Genomic DNA, 12,839 nt, shown 5'->3' with positions numbered 1-12,839 from the left:
GTACATAATACAGTATTACTAAATATAGTCATCTTGCTGTACAATAGAGCCTTAGAACTTATTCATGTTTTAATTGAAGTTTGTAACCTTTGACCTGTGTCTTCCCATTTGTTCCATCCCCCATCCTCTGACATTCACCATTCTACTCTCTTTCTGAGTTAAACTTTTTTTTTTAGTTCATATGTAAGTGATACTATTCAGATTTTTCTTTTTCTGTCTGGCTTATTTCACTTAGCATAAATGCCTTTCAAGTTTGTACATGGGTCACAAATCACCAATGGCAAGGTTTCCTTCTGTTTGTGGCCAAATGTTTCATTATATAAATGCATAATTATAAAATGTGTGTGTATATACATGTTATTTACATTATAATATAACTACATTTTCATTATCCATTCATATATCAACAGACCCTTAGGTTGTTTACATATCTTGGATATTAGAAATAATGTTGCAGTGAACATGGAAGTAAGTGCTGATACATCTTCTGTATACTAATTTTGTCTCCTGTGGATATACAGTAGACCCTTGAACAATGCAGGTTTGAATTGCCCAAGTGTACTCATACACAAATTTTTTTTCATTGATAAATACAGTCTGCAGCTGGTTGAATCAGGTGCAGCTGGAACAGATGCAGAGGAACTGCAGATGTGGAGGAACCAAGTATCTTGGAGGGCTGACTTATTTTTCAGCTGCAGAACCTTGATGCCCCTAACCCGCATATTGTTCACAGGTCTACAGTGTACCCAGAAATAGGATCTCTGGATCACCTACTAGTTCTATTTGAATATTTCAAAAGGAATCTCTACACTATTTTCCATAATGGCTTATGAATTTACATTCCCACCAATAGTATACCAAGGGTGACAGCATTTTTTACCTCGTCCTTTTGATAATAGCCATCCTCATAGATGTGAAGGGTATATCTCATTGTGGTTTTGAGTTGCGTTTCTCCAAATAGTGATGTTGAACACCTTTTCTTTTTCCTATTGGCCATTTGTGTGTCTCTGGGAAAATACCTTTTCAGGTTCTTTGAACCTTTTTTAAGTCATATTTTGTATGAGTTTTTGGATTTTTTGTTTGCTTTTGAGTGGTATGAGTTCCTTATATATTATAGATAATAACCCCTTGTTAGATATATGGTTTGCGAACATTTTCTTTAATTCCATAGGTTACCTTTTCACATTGTGTATTCTTTCCTTTGTTGTACACAAGCCTTCTCATATATAGTCCTGCTTATTTACTCTTTACTTTTTTTGCCTGTGTTTTTGGCATCATATCTGAGAAGACCATTGCCAATGCCAATGTCAGGGAGCTTTTTTTTTTTCTCTATGCTTTCCTCTAGAAATTTTATGGTTTCACATTATACATTGACGTCAGTCATCTATTTTGAGTTAGTTTTTTGTATGGTGTAAGATAAGGGTCCAGTTTCATTCATGTAATATCCAGTTTTCTAACACCATTTGTTGAAGAGACTAGTCTTCCATCATTGTTTGTCCTTGATGCCCTTGCCAAAGGTTAGTTGACTGTAAAAATAGTTTTTTTCTGGGCTCTGTATTCTGTTCCAGTGTTCTCTCTCTCTCTTTTTTTTTTTGCTGGTAACATACTGTTTTGGTTACTGTAGTTCTGTAACATGGTTTGGAATCAGGGACTTTGATGCTTCCAGTTTTGTTCTTTCTCAAGTTTGCTTTAGCTATTCAGGGTCTGGGGATTCCATGAAAATTTTGGGTTATTTTTCTGATTGTGTGAAAAATAGTATTGGAATTTTTATAGGTATTGCATTGAATGTGTAGATTGCTCTGGGCAATATGGACTTCAAAATTTTTTTTTTCTTGGCGTATGGCTGATTTACAATGTTGTATATATGGACATGTTAACAATACTGATTTTTCTAATCCACGGGCATGGAGTATCTTTCCATTTGCTTTTGTCTTCATTTATCAGTGTCCTATACTTTTCAGTGTACAGGTCTTTCACCTCCTGGGTTAAATGTATTCCTAAGTATTTTACTGACTTTTTTTTTAAACATACTACTGTAAATGGTATTGCTTTCTTAATTATTTTCAGATAATTCATATTTAGTTTATAGAAATGCAACTGCTTTTTTAATGTTTTTCTTGAATCCTTGGTAAAGTTTTTAGAGTTTTCTGTATATAAGATCATGTCATTTGCAAACAATTTAAATTCTTCCTTCCCAATTTGGAAGCCCTTTATTCCTTTTTCTTATCTAATTGCTAAAGCTAGGACTTTAGTACTGTGCAGGTGAGAGTGAGCATTCTTGTTTTGTTCTTGATCTTAAAAGGCTTTCACCATTTCACCATTGAGTATGATGCTAGCTATGGACTTGTCATACATGGCATTTATTATGTTGAGGTAAATTTCTTCTATACCTACTTTTTTAGTTGTGAAAGAATGTTGAATTTTATCAAATGCCTTTTTTGCATCTGTTGAGATGATTATATGATTTTAATCCTTCATTCTGTTAATATGGGATCACATTTATTAATTCTCGTATGTTGAAACATTCCTGACTCCCAGGGATAAATTCCAGTTAATTGTGGTGTGCTGAGTGCTAAGTCGCTTCAGTTGTGTCTGACTCTTTGTAACCCTGTGGCCTGTAGCCTGCCAGGCTCCTCTGTCCATGCAATTCTCCAGGCAGGAATACTTGAGTGGGTTGACATGCCCTCCTAACTCAGGGATTGAACCTGCATCTCTTAGGTCTCCTGCATTGGCAGGCAGGTTCTTTACCACTAGCACCATTTTAAATCCATTTTAAATGGCAGTCCCTAATAATGGTGCATGATCCTCTTAATGTGCTGTTGATTTCAATTTGCTAGTATTTTCTTAAGGATTTTTGTATCTTTGTTCATCAGGGGCACTGGCCTGTAGTTTCCTTGTTGTGTTGTCTGACTTGGTTGTCAGGGTAATAATGGCCTTGTAAAATTATTTGGGAAGTGCTTTTTCTTTAATTTTTTTGAAAGAGTTTGAGGTGGATTGGCATTAATTCTTTAAATGTTTGGTAGAATTTGCCAGTGAAGCCATCTGGTCCTAGACGTTTCTTCGAATTAGTAATCAAAAGCCCCCAACAGTCACCTTTCTTGTTATTAGTCTGTTCAGATTTTTTAAATTTCTTCCTCGTTCAGTCTTTGATATACGTTGTTTCTAAGAATCTGTCCATTTCTTCTGGGTTATCGAATTTGTTGGTATATAATTGTTAATAATAATCTTTTATGATCCTTTGTGTATTTGTGGTAGTAGTTGTAATCTCTCCTGTTAGTTTTTTTTTTAATATAATTTTTTTTGCCTTAACATGTGGCATGTGGGATCTTAGTTCCCCAGCCAAGGATCAATCTTGTGCCCCCTGTATTGGAAGCTCAGAGTCTTAAGAACTGGACCACTGGGTAGGTCCTCTCCTCTTTCTTTTCTGATTTTGTCTTCTTTTTTCTTAGTCTAGCCAAAAGTTTGTCAATTTTGCTTATCTTAAAAAGTAGAATAAAACTTTTTTCCTCTTTTTTTTTTTTTTTTTAAAGTCTATTGCATTCATTTATGCTCTGATCTTTATTTCTTTATATCTGCTCTTTGGGCATAATTTATTCTTTTTCTGGTTCCTTGAGGTATAAAGTTAGACTGTTTATTTGAGATCTGTTTTCTACTAATGTTGATATTTATTGCTATAAACTTCTCAGATTGCTTTTGCTACATTTTGCTGTGTTTCCATTTGGGGGTGTCTCTTTTTTTTTGGACACACTGATTAAGGAAAATATTGTTCAGTTTCCACATATTAGTGTATTTCCCAGCCTTCTTATTATCACTAATTTCATACCGTTGTGCTCAGAAAAGACACTCAATATAATTTCAGTCTTAAATTTGTCAAGACCTGTTTTGTAACCTAACGTATAAAGTATGGATGTGAGAGTTGGAGTATAAAGCTGAGCGCCGAAGAATTGATGCTTTTGAATTGTGTTGGAAAAGACTCTTGAGAGTCCATTGGACTGCAAGGAGATCCAACCAGTCCATCCTAAAGGAAATCAGTCCTGAATATTCATTGGAAGGACTGATGCAGAAGCTGAAACTCCAATCCTTTGGCCACGTGATGTAAAGAGCTGACTCATTTGTAAAGACCCTGATGCTTGGAAAGATTGAAGGCAGGAGGAGAAGGGGATGACAGAGGATGAGATGGTTGGATGGCATCATCGACTCAATGGACATGAGTTTGAGTAAACTCTAGGAGTTGGCGATGGGCAGGGAGGCCTGGTATGCTGCAGTCCATGGGGTTGCAAAGAGTCAGACACGACTGAGCAACTGAAGTGAACTGATATGAAGTATCCTGGAGAATGTTCTCTATGCACTTGAGAGGACTGTATGTTCTACCGTTAAATGGAGTGTTTTCTGTTAGATTCATTTGGTCTAAAGTGTAGTTCAAGTCCACTATTTCCTTCTTTATATTCTCCTTCTCATCTGTTCTTTGAAAGTAGGGTATTAAAGCCCACTACTATTATTGCATTGCTATCTGTTTCATTTGTTGTATCTTGATGAATTGATTCCTTTATCTTTATATAATGAATGACCTTTTATCTCTGTTACAATTTTGGGGTTCTTTCTTTTTTGGTCTGATAAAAGTGTAGCCAATCTTGGTCTCTTTTGCTTTCCGTTTGTATAGAATATCTTTTTCCATCTCTTCACTTTCAGGCTGTGTGTGTCCTTAAAGCTGAAGTGAGTTTCTGTTAGCATATATTTGGGTATTGCATTTTTAATATATTTACTTACTTTATGATTATCTCTATGATCATCTCACACGCTAGTAAAGTAATGCTCAAAATTCTCCAAGCCAGGCTTCGGCAATATGTGAACCGTGAACTTCCTGATGTTCAAGCTGGTTTTAGAAAAGGCAGAGGAACCAGAGACCAAATTGCCAACATCCACTGGATCATCGAAAAAGCAAGAGAGTTCCAGAAAACATCTATTTCTGCTTTATTGACTATGCCAAAGCCTTTGACTGTGTGGGTCACAATAAACTGTGGAAAATTCTGAAAGAGATGGGAATACCAGACCACCTGATCTGCCTCTTGAGAAATTTGTATGCAGGTCAGGAAGCAACAGTTAGAACTGGACACAGAACAACAGACTGGTTCCAAATAGGAAAAGGAGTACGTCAAAGATGTATATTGTCACCCTGCTTATTTAACTTATATGCAGAGTACATCATGAGAAATGCTGGGCTGGAAGAAGCACAAGATGGAATTAAGATTGGCGGGAGAAATATCAACCTCAGATATGCAGATGACACCACCCTTATGGCAGAAAGTGAAGAGGAACTCAAAAGCCTCTTGATGAAAGTGAAAGAGGAGAGTGAAAAAGTTGGCTTAAAGCTCAGCATTCAGAAAACGAAGATCATGGCATCTGGTCCCATCACTTCATGAGAAATAGATGGGGAAAGAGTGGAAACAGTGTCAGACTTTATTTTTTGGGGCTCCAAAATCACTGCAGATGGTGACTGCAGCCATGAAATTAAAAGATGCTTACTCCTTGGAAGGAAAGTTATGACCAACCTAGATAGCATATTCAAAAGCAGAGACATTACTTTGCCAACAAAGGTCCGTCTAGTCAAGGCTATGGTTTTTCCAGTGGTCATTTATGGATGTGAGCGTTGGACTGTGAACAAAGTTGAGTGCTGAGGAATTGATGCTTTTGAACTGTGGTGCTGGAGAAGACTCTTGAGAGTCCCTTGGACTGCAAGGAGATCCAACCAGTCCATTCTAAAGGAGATCAGTCCTGGGTGTTCTTTGGAAGGAATGATGCTAAAGCTGAAACTCCAGTACTTTGGCCACCTCATGCGAAGAGTTGACTCATTGGAAAAGACTCTGATGCTGGGAGGGATTGGGGCAGGAGGAGAAGGGGACGACAGAGGATGAGATGGTTGGTTGGCATCACTGACTCGATGGACATGAGTCTGAGTGAACTGCAGGAGTTGGTGATGGACAGGGAGGCCTGGCGTGCTGCGATTCATGGGGTCGCAAAGAGTCGGACACGACTCAGCGACTGAACTGAACTGAACTGATGATTAGTGAATTTAATATGTTTACATCAAAAGTAATTATTGATAGGTAGAGATGGTTGGATGGTGTTACCGATGCAATTGACATAAGTTTGAGTAGGCTCTGGGAGTTGGTGATAAACAGGGAAACCTGGCGTGCTGCTGTCCGTGGGGTTGCAAAGAGTCAGACGCAACTGAACTGACTGACTGAAAGATTTAACTACTGCCATCTTGTTAATTGTTTATGATTGTTTTGTAGTTCTTTTGTTCCTCTCTTCTCTTGCTATCTTCCTCTGTGATTTGATAGTTTTCCTTCGTGGTAGTCTTTCTTTCTGTATCTACTATAAGCTTTTGCTTTGTGACTACCCTGAGGTTGAAATAAAACATTTTATAACAGTCAACTTTAAGCCATTATGTCAGTTTTTTTGTTTTGTATTTAACAAATTATTGAATGCAGATATTTTAATTTTTGTCTTTCAACCTTTATACTAGTTAAGTGATTTACACACCATTACACTACTAGAATATTCTGAATTTGCTTATGTCCATATCTTACCAGTGAGTTTATACTGTATATGTTTTTAAGTTGCTAATCACTGTCCTTTCATTTCAGCTTGTAGAACTCCCTTTAACATTTCTTATAAAGCAGGTCTGGTAGTGATGAACTCCTACAAATTTTCTTTCTCGCTCTCTTTTTTTAGTTTGGGAATGTTTTTTTCTGATGGTTAGCTTTGCTGAGTATTCTTAGTTGGCAGTTTTTTTCTTCTAGCACTTTGAATCTATATACCTTATTCTGGTGCAGGGTTTCCACTGAGAAATCTGATAACCTTATGTGGGGTCTCATGTATGAGTTTCTTTCCTCTTACTGAGTTCTCTCTTTGTCTTTGATTTTTGATAGTTTTATTAGATTATCTCTCAGTGAAATCCTGTGCGAATTGAATATGTATTGGGGCATGTGAACACCACATGCCAGGAGGACTCAATTTCTCTCCCCAGATTTGGGAAGGTTTAAGCCATTATTTCTTTAAATAACCTTCTACCCCCGTCTCTCCTACTAGAACTCCTATAATGCAATCATTACCCTTGATGATGGCCTATAGTTGGTGTAGGCTATTTTTCACTTTTCTTTTCCTTTGCTTTGATAATTTCAAGTAACCTTTCTTCTGGTTTTCAGATTCTTCTGCTAGTTCAAGTCTACTACTAATGTTCTCCACTGCATTTTCTTTTTCATTTTATTAATTTAATTAGCTCCAGTATTTCTCTTTGGTGTTTTTTTTTCTTTTAGTATACTTTCTGTCTCTGTTGAACTTCTTATTCTGTTCATGTGGTATTTCCTGATTTGTTGAGTTGTCTGTCTGGCTTCTCTTGTAGCTTGCTGAGCTTCCTTAAAACAATTACTTTGAAGTCTTCATTGAGAAATAGATTTATTTCTCTGTGGTCAGTTACTGAAAAACAATTGTGTTCCTTTGGCATTGTCAAGTTTTCTTGATTTTTTTTTTTTTAACATTTCTTGTAGCCTTATTTTGTATAGTGTGTTAGTCACTCAGTCGTGTCCAACTCTTTTTGACCCCATGGACTGTAGCCTACCAGGCTCCTCTGTCCACAGGATTCTCCAGGCAAGAATACTAGAGTGGATTGCCATTCACTTCTCCAGGGGATCTTCCCAACCCAGGGATTGAACCTGCATCTCCTGTATTGCAGGCATATTCTTTACCATCTGAGCTACCTTTATGTCTGCCCATTTTATGGAATAATTTTGGTGGGGAAAGACCTTTACCTGTGGGTAAGTTCAAGAGTGACAGCTGGATAGACTGGCAGTTCTTACCCCGGGTAAGATCCGGGGGTGTAGTCTTCGTGCATTTCTAACAGCTGAGTTTAAGTGGAGACTGCACACTGCAGAGGTTCTCAATGGCCGAGGCTGCAAGTGTCCATGGGGCTTGTAAGGGCTACGGGGAACCTTCTGATCTTTTTTTCTCCCATGGCGAGGAGTTGTGGCCAAGGAAATCTTTCTTGGCACCCGGCCCAGCTCACCGGTGTCCTCCTCATTGTGGTGTTACTGGCTAATGCCCATGGAGTCACTACGGAGCTGTGAGCTAGAGCGCAGGCAATGGTGGCTCAGCTGCAGATCTGGGGCCCAGAGGCACTTGTCAAGCCAACCATGGAGCTGGGATCTGGAGCTCAGGAGGCTGCAGAGCTGGAATCTGAAGTGTAAGCACTTAACAGTGGTTCTGGGGTTCAAGAATATTTGTGGGACCGTGGTAGCCCTAGTCCTGGGGCAGTGCAGCAGCAAGTCTTTCTTGTTGAGGGCATAACAGCGTCTCCTCCAGGGGCCCTGTGGCAGTGATGACTTTTGCTGAAAGCTGTTGTCCTCTGTAGAGCAGGCCACTGGAGTCTGCTCTGATGAATACTTACAGGGTCCTCCTTTGTGAAACCTCTCATGGATGTTGTTGTCCTCAGTCAAAAAGCCTGCCTCGGTCCACCACAGAGCAGACCATGGGGACTGCAGGGATACCTGCCACGTGGCTGATCCTGTTGTCTCTAGATGCCTCAGCTAAGCCTGTCACCCCAGTGATCCTTCTTCCGTCTGTGTGGTTGCTCTCCATCCTTTGCTTCACTGTGCTGCTGTAGGATCTCAGTTCTACTTGAGCTTCCCGTAAATATTTTCCTTTGTGGATAGCTGTCTGTTATTTTTTATTGGGGGTATGAAGGCTGCTGTCACCTACTGTGCCATCTTTTCAAAGCCACCTCTCAAGACACTTTTTGTCTTGTTACTAATTTCCTTTGCATCTTTAACTTTTTTAATATTTAGCTTATTTTTAATTTGACATTCAAAAACTCAGATAGTGCTTTTACCATACTTTATTTCACAGTAATAGTAAAGTAGCCTCTGGGTGCTTTAGGGACATTATATTGTTTATTTATCAAAGCCACCTTATTGACATGGGTACAGTTGTTATTCCTTTTTTACAGAGGAAGAAACTGGACTACAGAGAATGGTCTAGCCAAGGTCACATAGCTAGTAAGTGTGGAAACAGGATATCCAAACTTAGGCAGTATGATTCTAACATTTGTACTATAAACCTCCCTTTCAGGCTGTGTGGCTTATCTTACTTCTGAAGTTATTCTTATGTCTGTTGGTATTAGTTCTTCCATTGGTTGATTTCGATGCTTAGTTTTCATATTGCTTATTTTTCTCATGTTTGATTTTTGGATGTGTGCTTATTTTATATTAGATCAAGTCTGTCTTAAAATATTACAGTATTTTGTTTCTAGTGATCGTGTGTTGGAAAGTCATGACTTGCTGTTGGGAAGGATATATCAAGCTGACTTTGGATATGAGGTTTTCCTATTCATCTGGGAAGCATTGTTCCACTCTTTGAATTACTTGGCTGTGTGTGTTGGAAATACCCCTGAGGCCCACTTCCTTGCTTGGCAGTGGTCGTCTAAGGGGATCCACCTGCCTAGCAGTTCCTATTGCTCATTACCCTGAGGTTAATGCAGGATTTTCTCTTGCTTCTCTCCCGCCCTCAACAACTTTCTACTAAACATGAACCATCCTGAATATTGCCTCTTCAACTCTTCCCCCTTCCAACACCCAAGCGTGCACACATGTACACAACACACACACCATAGTTTGCAGTTACTTCAGGTTGCAGTTTGGACTGTGGTTTCTTCCATCTCATTTCTTGTTATTGTTATTTTGTCTTTCATTGATCAAAATTCTCATTCGTTAAGGTCATGTTCTTATTTTACAGTACAGTTACAGTTCATCTCTGGTTATTTATAACTTAACTCTTTATTTCTGTGATTTTTAGAGTTATAGTTGTTCAGTCGCTAACTTATGTCCAGCTCTTTGCAACCCTATGAACTGCAGCACGCCAGGCTTCCCTGTCCTTCACTATCTCCTGGAATTTACTCACATACATGTGCATTGAGTTGGTGATGCTGTGTAACCATCTCATCCTCTGCCACCTTTCTCCTTTTGCTTTCAATCTTTCCCAGCAGCAAGGTCTCTTCCAATGAGTCAGTTCTTCACATCAGGTGGCCAAGGAATTGGAGCTTCAACGTCTGTTCTTCCAATACATATTCAGGGTTAATTTCCTTTAGTATTGACTGATTTGATCCCAAGGGACTCTCAAGAGTCTTCTCCAGCACCACAAATTAAAAGCACCAATTCCTTGGTGCTCAGCCTTCTTTATGATTCAGTTCTCATATACATTCGTTACCTGACTACCTGGAAAAACCATATCTTTGACCATACAGACCTTTGTTGATAAAGTACTGTCTCTGCTTTTTTTAATACCTGTCTGGATTTGTCATAGCTTTCCTTCCAAGGAACAGGCTTGCATCTCTTAATTTTGTGACTGCAGTCACCATCTACAGTTATTTTGGAGCCCAAGAAAATAAAATCCGTCACTGTAATCACTTTTTCCCCCTTTTGTTTGCCATGGGGCCATGTGCCATGATGTTAGTTTTTTGAATGTAGAGTTTTAAGCCGGCTTTTTCCCCTCTCCTCTTTCACCCTCATCAAGAGACTTTTTAGTTCCTCTTTCTTCCATTAGAGTGGTGTTATCTGCATATCTGAAGTTGTTGATACTTCTCCTGGCAATCTTGATTCCAGCTTACGATTCATCCAGCGAAGCATTTTGCATGCTGTATTCTGCATATAAGTTAAATAAGCAGGAATTGAAAGCAATTATATTGAATGTACAAGCTTCATTTTGGTGCTGTATTCTGTTAGTGGTTTTTAGTCTTTTGAGAGTCATTGACATCTTTGAAGATTTGGTAAATTTTATGTACCATCACATTTTTTGTTCAGATGCATAGCTGTGTACCATCTGTACCCCAAGCAATGGCCAAATGTTAATTTGATCATTACTAGTTTTGTAGACTTGTTTTTCGGGGGAGAATGGGCTTTTTTTTTTTTTTTTTTTTAGTTATTTTTAGAGGTATAAGCCAATTTCTTAGAAAATAATCTATTGTTCAGGTTTGAGGGAAATTGTTATGAAAGATATATTTATATAGCCATAGATTTATGTATAAAGAGTTAAATATAAAGTATAGTATTAGAAAGCTAGAGCTATTTCTTTCTAGTAAACCAAGTTTTATAACATTTCTTTTTTTCCTATTTTCTCTAGGTTTAACTATAGATCAACACATCATCTTGCGTCTCATGGGTTTTATGAATTTTTAAATTGGTTTGATGAAAGAGCATGGTATCCACTAGGAAGAATAGTAGGTGGTACTGTAAGTATATATGCAGTTACTCATGTTAATCTTAAGTTTTTTCAGTGATTTGAGTAAATCATTCACCACTAAGGTGATGGCAATTCTTAAAAGTTTTATATAGTTAAATGATACGTTTTCTCTGGCTAATTATCTGTTATTTAATTTGTTAAATCTCTTTTCTTAATACTCTTCTTCACATACCCCCACCCCCTAGGCTGTTTTGGGGTTATCTCATACTAGCCATTATTTCTGACAAGTGGTGGAGGTTAGGAGGAGAAGCTCTTGTCACACTCTTAAGTTCAGGTTACTTGTGTTTTTGTTTTGTTCTATAGAAGCTTTATTGAAAAAACATTTTGGAAGGAAATAAAAATGTAGAACAATCAGATAATTCTAATTTTCCTGGTCCTAAATCTGTCTCAGATTACTCCAGGTATTGTTCATAATTTATGGGAAATCAGAATGTCCAGAAGATGATAGAAAGGAAAATGTTTTTAGGATTTGGGATGTAAGGAGAATGGTTTGAGAGAAAATGAAAGACAAGGCACCTACTGGAGAAACATATACATTTAATATTTTTTTCTTGATCACTTTTGTCAGAGGTTTATCAATTTTAGTAGATTCTTTAACCCATTAAACTTTGTTGATTATTGAATATTTGTGTGTTACCTTCCGTTTGTTTCCTTCCTCCTACTTTCTTGAGTTTGATGTTTTTATCTAGTTTCCTGATGTAGTTTGCTCAATAATTTTCAACTTCTTTGTTACTAATGTATTTGTTTTGAAGCTCCAAATTGCCTCATGATCACTGTTTTAGCTACATTGCTTAAGTTTTGATATGCAGTGTTTTCATTGTCATTCAAGTCAAAATGTATTTTAACTTCTGTTATAATTTTCTCTTATTCATGAGTTACTCAGGACTGTATTTAACTTTTAAACATTAGAGAATTTCCTCATCATCTTATTTTGCTTTTTACTTCAAATATATTAATGTTAGAAAACAAATTCTATAGTTTTAATCCTTTGAAATTTATTGAGACATGATTTGTGGCCCCAGGATATAGCCAAATTTTATAAATGTTCCCTCTTTGTTTGGAAGGAATATGTTCTCCATGATAGTGAGATGTTATAAAATCTGGCACATCTTTTTATCTTTGTAAATAGGGATAATGATACAGAAGAATAGTCATGATAGCCTCTGAGGCTTATTAGAAACGTATTGAATGGTGAAAGATGTGGTAGATGACTATTATCTGTACTGCTTGTGGTGTGAATGCTGTCATATATTTTATTGTACTAATCTTTGATTACTGTAGTTTGTTTCCTGCTATGTTTATAACTTTTTATCTTGAATTCACCCTCAGTGAAGGCTGGTTTTCTGAGATTCCTGGTGTCCTGGTATTTGGGACCATCCTTACAATAATCTTTTTCACTTCCTTTTTCTGGAGCCCTCAGAAGTTTAGGACTGTTTTTACAGGTTGTTTCTCAGTCTAAGTTTCTTATATGTGAAGTTGTTATAAATGTGGAGAGGGCTTCCCTGGTGACTCAGTGGTAAAGAACCCTCCTGCCAGTGTAGGAGATA

The 12,839-nt window shown here is 37.6% G+C and overlaps 1 protein-coding gene across 1 annotated transcript in view; it reads left to right on the top strand.

Annotated features, from left to right (window-relative positions):
* The window catches only part of STT3B (STT3B, catalytic subunit of the oligosaccharyltransferase complex), a 103,098-nt gene that overhangs the window by 45,196 nt on the left and 45,063 nt on the right, over positions 1 to 12,839 (top strand). Inside the window, exon 2 of the mRNA XM_027523776.1 lies at positions 11,173 to 11,281. Within this exon, the coding sequence (XP_027379577.1) occupies positions 11,173 to 11,281 (109 nt within the window). The remainder of the gene's footprint in view (positions 1 to 11,172; positions 11,282 to 12,839) is intronic.

Source organism: Bos indicus x Bos taurus, chromosome 22 (genome assembly GCF_003369695.1).
Source record: "Bos indicus x Bos taurus breed Angus x Brahman F1 hybrid chromosome 22, Bos_hybrid_MaternalHap_v2.0, whole genome shotgun sequence".
Lineage (NCBI taxonomy): Eukaryota > Metazoa > Chordata > Mammalia > Artiodactyla > Bovidae > Bos > Bos indicus x Bos taurus.
Note: the sequence above shows the minus strand (reverse complement) of the source record. Positions and strands in the feature narration are given on the sequence as shown.